The following is a 16,502-nucleotide window of genomic DNA, read 5'->3' as shown; positions in this document are numbered from 1 at the left end:
AGTTGAAGGTGTGGGATAGTTACACTTGAATTACCATTGTGAAAGGTTGTTAGTGGACTATCCAAATGTTTTGCAAAAGAAAAGGGGAATTTCTAGATTTGGTTAAAGGGGGAATTAATTTCCGAGTATTGGAATTGACCCAAGTACGTCCAAAATATTTTCAATGCAAGAAAGGTAAAGAGTAGAAAAATGTTTTCAAACCTTAGTTCTAGTAAAAGTAGTGAAGGACCTTGTTAACCTACGGGATAAAGATGAGCTTAAAGTGCCTTTCCCGCATGGTAGTTATGTGTATGATCATTCATACTGTGGGCGAAGTCTATTCGCCGAGTACTATATCACCCGGAAGAAACAGGTACTCCTACGGGGGTGTGCACACTTAAGTATAGTCACTCTATGTTCGGGTAGGTGTCGTTCTTATGAACCTAGTGAGGCTAGCTAGGAATCATTCCAACGCTCCTATAAGTCCAGGGGATCAGTATTAGACCGGGCGATGACCACTGAACCCGAGTTCAACGATCCAAGTGGTCAAAGGTGGAGAAAGAACTCCAAAGGCTTCACACTTTCTATCTAGGACTAAGTGAAATTTTGAAATATGAATGTAGTTACGCCGTAGCTACGGGAAAGGGAGATGTGACAAGTATTTAAGTACCCAAAGGTTGTGGGTGATGAGATGTGACAAGTATTTAAGTACCCAAAGGTTGTGGGTGATCAGATGTGACAAGTATTTAAGTACCCAAAGGTTGTGGGTGATCTCTCTCTTCAAGTATTTAAGTACCCAAAGGTTGTGGGTGATCTCTCTCTTTGAAAAGTGAAAAGTGATGAGAATTTCATTTTGAGGGAAAGGTTTTTCAACTAAATGATTACGAGTAAATGTGTGATTTATGTTTTCCATTATTTACTAGTATGCTTAATTGTTTAACAATATGTTCTTTGGGTAAGTAAATGATTATTAGATGACCTCGTCAAGAGGGAAATGGTTCGGGATGGTATTGACTTTTGCTTATTGTGTATGCAAGTTGTTATTTATAACTATTGCAGGTAAAATCTCTGCCGATGAGTAAGGTATAGAGTTTCCATGAAATAATTTTACAAAACCTTTATTTAGTTTTGAACAACCCATGGATATCCTTACTTAGCCGTCGCGCTAACTACACTTCACTGTGTTCCTAACAGATGCAATCTAGTGTCAGTTCCTGTAGCCCGGTGAATTCTGAAAGTTCACCGGAGTATGTTTGTGAAGGCATGGACTACGACGTGTACATACAGATGATGGAGGGTGAAGACCCATACGCACCTGGTTATGCTCCTGTAGCTCCCGTCAGCCCAGATACTCCTGTAGCTCCCATCAACCCAGATACTCCTGTAGCTCCCATCAAACCAGATACTCCTGTAGCTCCGTCGGCCCCTTTTGTTTCTTGCCCTGTTATGGATGAGGTCCAGGCTTCTTATGGTTTTACCCCATAGAGCCTTTAGATGGTAGCGATCCCCTTGAGTTCATAGTGCACTACCCCTACCCTTGGGACCCTAGCCCTCGGGACGTTTGGGAGGAATGGTCGATGGTCATAACCACCTCTCGATTTTTGGACCATATCACCTGGTATGAGGGGGAGTGGCACCTGTTCTGGGGAGAGTTCACCGGCCCCGTGTACCGCATGATTGACTAGACGTCGAGTTCTTGGGAGTTTTGTGTACATACTTTTTGTAGCCTTAGTGATGGCTAAGCATGACTAGTTGGGTCGTAGTTGAACCTTGATCGGTATTTTGGCCCGAGGGGCAATCTCATGTATATAAAACTGCAAGAATGTATATTTTGCCTAATGAAGCTTTTTCAGTTGATATGTATAAAAGTGCTTAAGTATCTGTTGGGTGGCTGTNGTGGTTAGAAGAGTTTTCTTTTTGCCTGTGCACCTAGAGTGAGGTTTATCGCGAAATGATAGAACACTCTCTCTAGGTGTGGCGGTAATGCCTCGGATGTACGGGAAGGTTGGTCCGGGGTGTTACAACAGCAATTCTCTGGTTCTCAGAGAGGAAACCAGAGCAGCTGGTTTCCGGCGGAAACCAGATGGGGGGAGGGGTTTATTTATTTATTATTATTTTTTAAATTTTATTACTTAAAAATATTATTTTTATCTTATTATAATAATTTTAATATTTTAAATAAAATAAAAAAATATATAATAATAATACAATTATACCCATTTTACATAAAATGAACCAAACACACAAAGACAGTTTTCCATAATATATCCAAACACGGAAAATGAATTGATTCTCCGGAAAATGACTCATTTTCCAGAAGTCATTTTCCTCCTTTCCAAACACTCCCTTAGGTGATTCAAGTGACCCTAGAAATCGAAGACATTCGTCTACAACTTTTGTGTTCAAACTTTTCAAAGATTCAACCCAAATACATGAAGAAAAATGCAGGCATAAATCGACATGCCCAAGGACACGGTCATGTTATAGGGCGTGTCGACTTTTGGGAACCTATTTTATTGGGCGTTAGCCGAGTTAGCCAAGTTCAGTGCCTGCTCGATTCGAGACGTGGCTTGTGGCTTACCATGGAGAGATGTGGTTAAATGATTAATGTCTACCTACTTATCACCAATTAGTTTTAAGTAGGATATGACAATCAGATAGCCAAAGAACTCTGTGGTTAAGCGTGCTTGACTTACAACAGTCACATGATCGGTGACCCACTAGGAAGTAAGCATAGTGCATCGCTGAGATCCATCAATTGGTATTAGAGTTGAGGTCACGGGTAAGGTTATGGCAGGTGCGTCGGTTGGGTTGGCCAAGTTCAACCCTACTCAATTCGAGACATGGCGTTGTGGCTTACCACAGAGGGATATGGTTAAATGGTTAATGTCTACTTACTTATCACCAATTGGTTTTAAGTAGGATATGACAACCAGATAGATAATGAACTCTCTGATTAAGCATGCTTGACTTACAGTAGTCACATGATAGGTGACCCACTAGAAAGTAAGCATAGTGCAACGCTGAGATCCATCATATTTAAGCGACATTTTTAACCCTAGACTTTGGGGAAACGTTCCAATACACTTTTGGAGACTTCAACCAATCTTGGGAATGCATCTTTACATCTCACAAAGGCTTGGAATCAATACTCCTTCGCGGATTAAAGGAATTTTTCTATGCTCTTCAATTCTTTTATTGTTTCTTTGATTTCTTATGTGTTTGCCTCCATGTTACAAGCTAAACTTTGTGGTATTTGACTTTATGATGAACCATAGGATGAATCCATTGCTTAATTTCTTTCTTACCTTAATACAATCATTTTGATTCGATCTTGTTATTTATCACTCTTGAATTAATAAATGCTGGCTTTATTAAATTCTTGATTGATGCACATATTTTGCGATAAAGATATCATTTGTATGTGTAGATCTACATGATTAAAAAGAGTGGATTGCAACCAAAGAGATATGATGACATCAATCATCTATGTTCATCAATCATTAGTCTTTCATTTTCATTTTTAATTGATTCCTCACCAGATATTTAGACTAGATAATAAAATCACGACAAATACTAATACTTATAGTTATTAGGACTCTATGTATTTGAGTTAGATTATGACTCTTTATTCTAGGCTTCCTGTAATTCCCCTACTCTAGTTTCCCTGGATTCTCTTATTATATATATCCATGTAATCTGTATCTTTGATCCATCTCATTCAATACAATTCATTTAGTTGTCATCTGGTATCAGTTAGCTAGGTTATTCAGTTCGCAGACCATCTTGGTGCCCCACGAATTCATTACGACCGGAGGTTTGGATGCTAATTATGGTTTTGGATGCAAAAGGTGAATTCTGCAAATTAATGTGAATATAGGCAAAAGTCCGTGTAAGCATGGCTCATCATTGGGTTATCATGCAATGATGATGAGGTTCATCACTCGCCAAAGAAAGGAAATCATGCAGTGTGGATCTAGGTTTTTTTTTTTCTCACGGTCAGCAGCGTGAAAACTCAATAATGCAAATGATGCAGCACCACCACCAGCGCGCTTCTGGGTAGAATCGTGGCAATTGGAATCATGGCAGTCTGCATCGAGGTCAGCAGCGTGACAGACACGACTTTAATGTTTAGTGTCAACTTTGTAATTGCTTGGTCACATTGCACTCAATTGTGTTTTACGATTTAAAAAGCGGTGTCTCGTTTGTTATAGTTTCAGTCACATAGCACCCGATTACTTTAGTTGCTTTGATGTTCGATGTTAACTTTGTAATGGCTTCAATCACGTGGCAACCAATTGTGTTCTACGCTTTGAGAAATGGTGTCTCATATGTTCTAGTATCGGACACATGGTAGCCAATTGTGTTTGGCGTCGTTTAGGGACTTTCGGATCCTCATGCTAATTTGATGTTTCAGAATGGTTTGGGTACCTCATCAAATTCTAAGACTTGGTTACCAGACATTGGAGCTACACATCATGCAACTCCGGATATAGCTGCCCTTTCTTCCTTGAAGAAGTACATTGGTAATGACACTTTACGTGTTGGTGATGGTATGGGTATGTCTATTAGTCGTGTTGGTCATACTACTTTTGATACCCCATCTAGGTCTCTTAAGTTATCTAATATTCTCCATGTTCCTTGTTTGTCAACATCTTTATTGTCTATTCAAAAGTTTGCATAAGATAATAAAGTGTTTTTTAAGTTTCACCTTTCCTTTTTTGTTGTAAAAGATATCACCACCAAGGAAATCCTTTTGCATGGCAATAGCTCTGGAGGGCTCTTACTCTTGTTATTCCAGTTTCATCTCCTTTTGCCTTTCTGTCAGCTCGTGTTTCTATGTCTATTTGGCATAGCCGACTAGGTCATCCTCATCATCGTGTCCTTAGTCGCGTTCTTCAGTCATGTTCGGTTAGTGTGTCTAGAAATAATATTAATGATAATTCTAGTTTGTGTAATACGTGTCAATTGGGAAAATCTGCATGATTTCATTTACCACGTGTTGAGTCATCTAGTTTGAATATTCTTGATTTAGTATACACTAATATTTGGGGTCTAGCTCCTTTATTGTTTACAAATGGCTATCGTTATTTTGTCATTTTTGTTGATGATTACTCTCGCTACACTTGGTTCTTTCTCATGAAACTGAAATTTGATCTCTCTTACTATAATTGATAGATTTAGTATTTTTGTTGAGAGATCCTTTAATCGAAAAATAAAATCCATTCAGTGTGATTTGGGAGCTGAATACAAGAAGCTACATCAATCTTTTGTTCAGTTAGGGATCCATCATAGACAATCTTGTGCATATACTCATGAACAGCATGGTCGTGTTGAGAGAAAACACATACATATAGTTGAAACTGGTCTAGCACTCATGGCTCATGCCTCTATTCCATCTAAGTTTTGGGATTATGCGTTTGAGATTGCGGTATATTTAATCAATAAAATGTCATCCTCTGTGTTAAATAACTCCAACCCTCATTTTATGTTGCATAAATCCCCTCCTTCATATTCCTTTCTTTGTGTCTTTGGTTGTTTGTGTTATCCTCACTTAAGGCCCTATAATCATCGTAAGATAGACTATAGGTCATCTCCTTGTGTCTTTCTAGGTTACCTAGAGTCTTTTAGGGGGTATAGGTGCATGGACTTACAAACTAATAAAAGCTATGTATGCAGGCATGCCATATTTGATGAAGGGGTTTTCCCTTTGCTACTAAATCTCCCTTGCAGATGGTGTCGCACACTTGCGATACACAATAGGTAGAATCTGTGGTGAAGTCTAACATTCCTGCTACACCATCACCATCCGTACCTCCTCCAGCTGCTCCTCGCCCACGTGGCAGATCTATCTGACCATCAGCTCGCACTCACGCCATGGCTACTCAGAGCTAGTCTCAGGCTCCCCATATAGCTCTATCTGCTCAGGTTTGTCCTACTGAACCCACTTGTTACACTCAAGCAGTTAAGCACACCGAATGGCGTGTTGCAATGGATCAAGAATTCAATGATCTTCTTCAAAATCAAACATGGTGTCTTGTTCCTTCTAGATCCAATATGAATGTCATTGGATGCAAATGAGTCTTTCACACAAAACGAAAGACTGATGGTACAATTGAGAGACACAAAGCCAGGTTAGTAGCAAAATGTTTTAATTAGGTTCCAAGTTAGGACTTCTTTGATACATTTAGCCCTGTGGTCAAACCCACTAGTGTCAGATTATTATTGTCTTTAGCTATATCCTCTGGTTGGATTGTTAGACAGCTTGATGTCCATAATGCCTTTCTAAATGGCAATTTGTCTGAAACTGTGTATATGAAGCAACTCCCTAGTTATATTGATGCTCAGTATCCTACCCATGTTTGCTTCCTTAAACGTTCGTTGTATGGCTTAAAACAGGCTCCTAGAGCTTGGTTTAATCGTCTGCACTCCTTTTTACTTTCTGTTGGTTTTCAAGCATCCAAAACAGATGTGTCTCTGTTTTATTACTCACAAGATTCTGCTTACCTGTACCTCTTAGTCTATGTTGATGACATACTTGCAAGGTTGAAAAAATCGTTAGGCGCCTAGGTTTTTTTTTTTTTAATTTTATTTTTTTAATTTTTAAAAAATATTTAAAGTGTTAATAATTGTTAAGTGTTTAATATTTTAAGCCTTTACACTTTAATAGTTAAATAGTTAATACTTAATAAGTTAATAGTTATTACTTTATTAGTTATTATTTATTAATTATTAGTGCATTACTTATTAGTTTTTTTTTAGTACGCATTACTTATTAGTTTAATTTAGTTATTACTTATTATTTTATTAAGTTATTACTTATTAGTTATTAGACTATTAGAGTATTAGTTTAATACATTATAACATTAATAGTTTAAATGTTTAAGATTTAAAAAAAAAAACGCCCAGTCGGTCGGCCGGCTAGGCGCCCGACCGCGGAAGATGCCGATTTCGGCCTTCCTCGAAGCGACCGGGTGCCGCCTAGCGCCTAGGCGCAATTTTTGCAACATTGCATACTTGTGATAGGGAGTGATCCAGATCTTGTAACTTATTTATTATCAAAGTTGTCTATTGCTTTTAAGATTAGGAATCTTGGTGAACCTGGTTTCTTTTTTGGTATTGAGTTAGTTAGATGTGATGATGGAATGCTACTTTCACAAAAGAGATATATGACTGATATATTGAAATGTGCTGGAATGGCAGAATGCAAAACATTATCTACTCCTATTTCTGTTTCGAAATCTATTCCTTTCAGTGCAGACTTGTATGAGGATCCTACCCAATATAGGAGTTTGGTAGGGGCACTATAATATCTAACTGTCATGCGCCCAGATCTATCCTTTGCAGTCAACCAATTATGTCAACATATGCATGCTCCTACAGTTTCACATTGGGAACAACTGAAACGAGTATTGAGGTATGTTAAAGGAACTATCACTTATAGTTTCAAAATAAAAAAGTCAGTATCTAGAGATTTTCATGCTTTTTCTGATTCTGATTGGGTTGGATGTCCTGAAGACCGAAAGTCAACTAATGGTTATGCTGTGTTTCTTGGGTCCAATCTTGTGTTTTGGATCTATAAGAAACAAAGAACTGTTGCTAGATCTTCTACTGAGGCTGAGTACAAAGCACTAGCAGATGTTTGTGCCAAAGTAATTTGGATTTTGTCTTTACTACGTGATATTAATGTCCCCAATATTTCTGTTCCCAAGTTATGGTGTGACAATCTTTGTGCTACATACATGTCTGCAAATCCGACTTTCCATGCGCGTATCAAACATGTTGAGATTGATTATCACTTTGTTAGAGACAAAGTTGCTTCAAAAGATATACAAGTCAACTTATTTCAGCCAAAGATCAACTTGCTGATATCTTTACTAATGCTCTGTCTGGTTCTAGATTTTCTTTTATTAGAGACAAGCTACAGGTTACTAGCTTACCCTGTGCTTGGGGGAGTATTAGAACTCTATGTATTTGAGTCAGATTATGATTTTCTATTCTACGCTTCCTGTGATTCCCCTACTCTAGTTTCCATAGGATTTTCTCATTATATATATCTATGTAATCTGTATCTTTGATCCATATCATTCAATACAATTTATTAAGTTCTCATCATAGTCACTGTGGGATACACACTCATTTGTCAATTTTCTATACTAAAAAACAATTGATGAACTTGCCTAATCATATTTGTATAGTTACAAATAAGGTATTAACACCTTCAAGTAATGGCTATGAGTATCTCTCATCACCAAATAAAAAGAAAAGTTGTACTCTTTTAGCACCTCTAGCAAAAAGATTAAAAAAAAAAAGAAAAAAAAGAGAGAGATAATTCGAAAAAGCAAAAAGCATAATGGCATAAGATTATTGTAAGTTAAATGTCGAAACAATCCTAAAAACAATCACCATAAATTTACAAGAAATAATAGGGGTGAGTGCAGAATAGATATAAGCGGATTTGGAGTAACCCCAAGTCTAATTTACTAACGGATGTTTGGTTCACGGAATAGGCAGGGAATAGCATAGCATTCCCAGTAATAGCCTATTCCGTTGTTTGGTAAGCAGTTGCATTCCTAGGAATAATTTTCCTGGGAATGGTCTATTACCCTTGCAAGGGTAATAGCTATTACCACCGCCCCCCCTGGTATTAACCTATTCCTGACCTCTCAGGAATAGGAATTTTTTTTTTCTATTTTTTTTAGGCTCACTATTCTAAAATTCATCGCATCGCAACTTTCTCTTTGTCATCGCACATATCTCCTTCCGCCATTGTAGATTGAAGTTCTTCTTCGATGTATTCTTCTCACCTTCTCTTTCTTTATAAATTATATATATATATATATAACCACCCACTTCCTTATCATCGACAAAGATCTTTTTCTATCTACTTGCCTTTACCAAGTTACCACCATTATTGACTATCTACTTACTTATCATCGGTAATATTTTTTTTATCAACCTACCCTTTACTATCATTATCGTCTACATACTTCTTCAATCGAGATTGTTTGATTTTCTAAAACAAGGAACTTTTACGTTTGGCAATTTTTACGCTTAGCCTTGCCGACCTACTCTTGCCATCATTATCATTACTACTTACATATCATCGACGAAGTTTTCTCCTAATGAAATGTACTTTAGAGTTTGATAGTTTTTGTAAATACGTGAGTCTTGAATGTAAGAATTATCAATCTAGTTCTTACTCAATTTTAATTCAATTAATTATCTGAGTTAGGCTCGATATTAGACACAGATAATTGTAAGAATGATATATGAAAATAAACACTGAAATTAAAATTAGTCACAAAAATAAAACCAAACTCCACTAGATGATCGCATATTACAACCAAATGAATAGATTCTCCATATACCTATAGCTTAATAAATTTTATCAACTCAATCTTCATCATCTTCTTGAGTTGATAGTAGGTCTTCACTTTTTACAGTCTATAACTTTCACTTCATGCAGAGACACTCTTCAATTAAATATGCAGGACTATTTACGCCACTTTGCAGGAAATAAAGAGAGAGAGTGGCGTGAAAAATCAAGACGGCGTGAATGAGCATCCTAGAGCTTATCTTCTTTCTCTTAAATAGAGAACGATCAAGACTCTTGAATCTTGAAGTAGTTGAGCAAAGAGTTCCTTGAATCAAGGGGAGTCTTAATTTTAAATCCTTACCTGAAAAAAACTAATCATCAACAAACACTGTTATAAACGTATACTTTAATCTCTTTTCCAAATCACATATCATCTAATGCAGCACAAAAAAAAAAAAGCAAATCACCATAATAAAAGCTTAAAATTAATCGAATCACTCTAACTTATAATTTGACAAACAATTAGCCAATAAATTATGTGTATCATTTGCATGATTGAAAAAATCGCTAGCAGTTGATTATGAAAACTATTTGAATTTTAATTCATACATAAATTCCATCATTTATTTAATTCATACATAAATTTCATCATGTATAAACATTCTTGAATAACTGATGATCCAAATCCAACGTAGTTTTAAATCACATAAGTCAAAACTCAAAAGGATTCAATAATGAACAGCCTTGAAAGAATATTAGATTCCATTACACATAATAATAATAATAATAATAATAATAATAATAATAATAATAATAATAATAATAATAAATTTTGTACAAGGGCATTTATGTCTTTTACATATATATTCCATTTCTATTCCTTTAACCAACCAAACGCTGGAATACAATTCCTAAGTCTATTCCTTTCGCGAACCAAACGCGGGAATATAATTCATATTCTATTCCTTACTTATTCCATTCCTTATGGAATAGTATTCCTATTCCCTTAAAATTCATTCTGTAAACCAAACGTGCTGTAAAAGGTAGATAATTGAATCCAATATAATGTGCTAATGGCGGATTGGATTATGCATCCTAAGTTTAAAAAAAAAAAAGGATAAATTACAATACAAGAATTCATGTATTTAAAAATCAAAATAACAATAATTGTATGGAATAAGGATCAAATAAGTCCTTATGTGTAATTAAACCCTTAAACTTTAAAAAGCTTCAATTAACTCCTTGAACTCACAAAAATCAAGCAATCAAATTCTTTTTTACTTGGTTTTATAAGTTAGTTACATGTTAAGGCCATGTCATATTTTAATATTATTATATTATATTTTTCTTTTTCTTATTTATTTTCAAAATAAGCTTTTCCATTTCTGCCACCATTATTGTTGCTTTACTACCGCTACTCCATTAGTTTGTCGCAATCCCTACCTTCTGGAAGAAGGCAATTCGTCGCTGCCTTCTTTCAAAGGCAGTCGATGCCTTCTTCCAGGCTTGAAGAAGGCCGTTGCGCTCTTCCAGTCAAGAAGAAGGTTGCGGCCTTCTTCCTAGTGTGTGCCTGTGTGGTGATAGTGGGCAGTGGTCAATCGACGAGGATGGCGAATGGTGAATAAAATTTTGAAGATTTTTTTTTAAATTTTAATTTATAATTATTATTATTAAATTTAATATAATATATTACTCCATATTTTTTTAAAAAATATGTGGAAGCCACGTCAACTCACCAAATCAGTTTGAAAAATCCAATCATCAAATAATTGACCAGTATCTTGAAGGTAACGTACAAAAATAGTGCTAATTTACACTTTTTTTTTTTTGTAAGTTCGAAATTTTGATTGGAACTTTTTGAAGTTGAAGGATCTAATTTTCCTAAATCAATATACTTTGAGGGCTTATTTGACCCTTATCCCTAATTTTTTTCAAGCATCCCATCAAAAACAAAAACAAAATATTCAATTTTTAAAAATACAAATACTCATTGCTACTAAGTGAATCTGCATCCTATCGACCTTAGATCAGAACAAATTTAGCGAATTCATGTTAACTCCTAAGAAATAGTATGTATCTCTGAACAGATAAGAATTAATTGTGGATTATCAAGCAGGGTAACAGAAATTGAAGGAAAATAAAAATAGATAGTTGGAGAAGAGAAGGGGAAGACTCAAGTGAATCACATCTATCAAGCATATACTGATATACATATGATAATTTCAATCTATTGTTGGTTGATATTACTGTTCCCACTTTCAAGCCCAGAATTTCAATTCAAGAAAAGAACCTAAAAGACAATAGCACCACAAATTCCGAATGGGTTAAAAGAACAAGAGAAGGGGGTGGTTGGGGAAAATCAGCATTCACCACTTAATGCTCGACTTATAGGAATGCAACAAGGCAAATATTGCAAATCCAAAAAATTCACAAAATAAAGAGATTTAGTGATTATGGTATAGCATAAAGGAAGGAGGAAATACAGCAGCACCACTATATGCACTGGCTCAAGAATGGTTGACAAATCAAAGCACATTATTATCCTTGTGATACATAATCTTTTCAAGTATTTATCAAACACCAGAAATTAGTATCTCATTCTTCTGTTGTGATAAGAAAAAGACATAATAAAAGAACCCCAAAACGGTAAATGACTTGAGAAGGGGGATAGTACATTGAACTTGCTGGGACTTACAAGCTGTGCATTTTAAATGCTTGAACTGGTAAGAAATGGGAAAAATCCAAATTGCCTAACCAAAGACAAGGAATAAATAGTGCATATTCTAGGGTAACTGACTAACTTATGAATTAGAAATGTGCAATGAAGTAGACAACAAGAAAGACGTACTTTAATTTAAAAACAATGTACTCTGTTTATGTTTTAAAACAAAAATTGCTAGCTACTCCTGACTATAGGTTCTCCATGCATGCAACTTTCATGGAGCTAGCCATTATATCAACTTGTACTGCTAACCAAGTACAGTTGAAAGATACGATTCCTGTATGTCTACAAGCACATCAATTGGCCCAAACGATCTAATAAAACTTATCTGGCCATTAAATAACATGTTGAATAATTTTAAGCTTGAAAACCGAATTAGGTCCGGTCTCAGTTCAGAATGACGTCTCTAGAAGTCTGCACGCTCATAAATCGAATAGCCATCACACAAATCGTGAATTGATTGGTATGTACAGATCAGAGAATTCGCATATTAGTTAAGCAGAAACCTGATATCCTTGGACAAAACTTTGCAACTTCTCACTTTGACCAATAGCAGAGAGCCATCCAGTGAGGATTTCCATGGTAACATAATCAGGATTGCAGAGGTTTGCAGTCATTTCATCCATTACTTCAAAAGCCCTCTCAAACCAATTCCTCTCCTGGAGACCTTTGAAGATCGAATTATATGTTGTTGTATTTGGCCTAACCCCCTTGTCCTTCATATCATTCATTAAGGAAAGTGCATCTTCAACTTTGTCACTCTTACAGAGAGACTCAATCAAAGAATTGTATATCGCTGTATTGGGTGACAGTTTTGAGCTACAATGCATAGTCTCAAATAGTTTCATAGCTTCATCAAGTTTACCCGCCACACAATATGCATGAATTAATGCTCCATAAGTGATAACTGTAGGCACCATACCATCACCAACCATCTTCTTCAGCAACCTGTGGGCCCTTGCAAATTCCCCCTTCTTACTGAAGAATGATATCAATGTATTGTATGTAACACAGTCAGGGTTGATGCCCGCTTGTTCCATCTCTTGAAGCAATTCATGAACTTTTTCCCATTTATTCCTCCTGCAAAATCCACCAATGAGAATATTATAGCCAGTTACGTCCAAGAAAAATCCAGCTTCTTTCATCCTTGATAAAACAAGGCAAGCATCATCCATCCTTCCAGCCTGGCTTAGCCCTGATATCAAGCTGTAGTATACAACTGCATCTGCATAACATCCACTTTCTGTCATTTCACTAAATAATTTAACTGCCTTTTCAATATTGTTTGCACTGCAAAAAGCAGTAATAAGAATGCTATAACTAATGGCATTCCCTTTGAGACCTTTCTCTTGCATTTCAGTGAAGAATTCCATTGCACTACCAACCCTTCCATGCTTACACATACCATCAAGCAAAGTATTAACAGTAATTATGTTTGGCACTATTCCATCCTCGGTCATCTGATAAAAAAGCTTAATTGATCTCTCAATCTCTCCTGCTTTGCAGAATCCATCAATCAAGCAATTAAAGGTAACAGTATTAGGTGTACATCCCTTCTCCAACCTCATCTTTTCCATCAGCCCCACTCCTTCTTCTTGCCTCCCAACTTTGCACAGGCCATCAATCAAAGTATTATAAATGACAGTATCACGCTCAATAGAAATGCCCTCACTAGCACCCCTCATCTTCTCAAACACCTGCAATGCCTCATCAACCCTATGAAGCTTGCATAAATGATTAATAAGAATTCCAAACGTTACCACATTTGGTGCAATTCCCTTTTCCTTCATCTCATTTGTTAGCATATTCATCTTCAGAAAATCATGCTCCCTACCAAGCGCGGCCAAAAGGGCGTTGCAAGAACCAGTTTTGACTTGACAACCTGACCTAATCATATGGTGCAAAAGGTCCCAAGCTATATCACATCTACCACTCCGGCAAAACTTGGTGATCAATTTAGATAGCCAGATATCATTTGGGAACAGCCCATGTTCTCCAAATCTTGAAACAAGCCCGGAAATTTCTCCCTCCCTCACACTCATCCCTCTCCAGTCACTTCTCCAAATTGCAGACAAGAAAATTTCCATGGTATTCTCATTTGGCGGGAAACGCATATCTGGTTGGAGCATTTCGTCGAGCATCTTCAATGCACCATCAAGACGACCCCCTCGAACCAACGCATCCAAAAGCCTATTTACCACGTTCATGTTCTTCGATTCTGGGCCAAGCTGGTAGAAGACAGATAGAGATTCCTCGAACATTCGGGCTTCCACGAAGCATCGAATCAGCATCATCGCCGCATTGATAGACAGAGAGATATTCTGTTGTTTGGCTGAGCAAAAGAGCTCGTAGAGCTTAGTGGGCGAGCACCGAGTCTCCCGTATTGAGTGCTCGATAATGGCTTGGAATGCTAGGGAAAGAGAGAATGAGTCAGGCGAAGAAGGTGAAGTTTGGGCCTTGAAGAAGTCGAAGAACTGCTGCGCCTTCTCAGCTGAGCCCAATTGACGGGCGATCTGGAGGACGGAGTTTGGAGATGGAGAAGAGTGGAAGAATTCATGGAGTTGAGAATTGGTCCTCCAATCATCCGGGCCGGTTTCTCGGAGAAGTGAGACTAATCGGAGAATGGGAGATGAGGAATCCGAAATTGGTTTTGGCGGCGGCGGCGGCTTAGGCGAAGAATTGAGTTGGGCCTCGGTGGAGAAGGGGAGGACAGAAACGCGGGCGTCGATTTCACGGCGTTTTGGGAATTGGTGGGGGCGGTAGCTAGCAGCTCCGAGTCCTCTCATGTTCGGAAATCATGCACAGAATCACTAGACATTACTCAAGTAAATAAGTACATACATATTATTCAGACAGGTCATGTTTAAGCGAGAGTGTCGGCCTAGTAAACGCTTAAGCTGCAAATTTTAATCTGGATCGTGTACACTACATAAAAACGATGTCGTTTTGATCAGTGAAAATAGACCGCTGAAATGGCTTCCTTTCCGCCATATTCACTTTCATTTTATATACACGGTAATTATATTTCAACACAATTGCCGTTTCTTTTTCGATATAACTGCAGTTTTATACGACATTATACACTCAAATATGTGAAACTGCTATTCAGTTTACTTTCAATACAACTACAGTTTCTTTTATAATACATTGTAGTTTCCTTTCAACACAACTACAATATCATTTCGATATAACTACAGTTTTATTGGACAATATACACCCAAAAATGTGAAACTGTTATTCAGTTACATTTTATATACACTGCAGTTTCCTTTCAACACAACTACAGTTATATTTTGATATAACTACAGTTTCATTTGATAATATAAAAACAAATGTGAGGCAGTATCTTTTGAGATGAATGGTAGTATCCTTTATGGAGCTCCGCCGCAGCCGTTTTTTTTACTTAATGAAACGGTGACGATTTGTGATCATGGTCCACAATGCATTATGGACTATGGTCCACCGTATAACAACTGACGATTAACCCCATTTTCTAAGGTTGTATTCAATTTAAATTTTAAAAGTTCGGAGGTATTCAAATTTAAACTTTTATGGAGTTTTTAAAACTCATGCGGTATTCAATCAAGATTTTTAAAAAGTCTTTAAAAGTCGGGTGGTATTTAATTAAGACTTTTAAAAAGTCTTTAAATGTAATGTGATGTTCAAAAAAGTTATAAATTTTTGTAGACTTTTTAACTTTAGGACTTTTGTAGACTTTTTTCTTCTCAAATATAAATAGTTGAATTTCAATCCTTAACCCCAAGATTTCAAAAAACTTTTTCTACAAACTCTAAATGTTTTCACTCTTTATTTAAACTCTATTTTTTCTCCCTATTTAAACTTTATAAACCTTATACCTAAATTCAATAAATTATGTTTTCTTCATTATCCTATATTTTATTCATACCTAAACTCTACCAATTTTTTTTTCTCTCCTAAACTTTACAATCTTCCTCTAAAAATTCAAAATAATATTATTTTTATTTTATTATTGTTTGTATATTTTGATTTTTATTTATTTTTTCTACGAACTCTTTATCCGTAACTTCTAAACTTTTTCTCTACAAACTTGTCCTCCTAACTTCTAAACTTTCTCTAAGAAATTTTTCTCCCTAAATACAACAAAGCAAATTTTTCTATATGTTTCATACTATTCATTTAAATACTTGTATATTGGTTTAAAAAAAAATACTTATATATTTTGATTTTTATTCTTTTTATGTTTATATATATATATATATATATATATATATATTCAAATGAGGACACCTATATTATGGAGGATGATTTTGTCCATTGGATGTTATTATTGGATGGTATAAATTAGTTGAAAGTAATTAGTCAATTTTTAGGGTTTATTTTAAGTCCAGTCATGTAACTAGGTATGGGGAGGGGGAGGGGGGGGGGGCAATTTTGTAATTTTATTGTGATTTTATCTTTGGTTGTCGGATTTTTCTCTTCTAATTCACGCATTTCATGAAG

The 16,502-nt window shown here is 36.2% G+C and overlaps 1 protein-coding gene across 1 annotated transcript; it reads right to left on the bottom strand.

Annotated features, from left to right (window-relative positions):
- Positions 1-11,949: 11,949 nt before the first annotated feature.
- LOC116030627 (pentatricopeptide repeat-containing protein At3g61520, mitochondrial-like) lies at positions 11,950-14,864 on the bottom strand. The gene has a single exon (XM_031272933.1). The coding sequence runs from the start codon at positions 14,804-14,806 to the stop codon at positions 12,515-12,517; it is 2,292 nt and encodes a 763-aa protein (XP_031128793.1). The 5' UTR covers positions 14,807-14,864; the 3' UTR covers positions 11,950-12,514.
- Positions 14,865-16,502: the final 1,638 nt, after the last annotated feature.

This window comes from Ipomoea triloba, chromosome 9 (assembly GCF_003576645.1).
Source record: "Ipomoea triloba cultivar NCNSP0323 chromosome 9, ASM357664v1".
Taxonomy (NCBI): Eukaryota; Viridiplantae; Streptophyta; class Magnoliopsida; order Solanales; family Convolvulaceae; genus Ipomoea; species Ipomoea triloba.
This window is presented reverse-complemented; position numbering and strand designations above follow the sequence as displayed.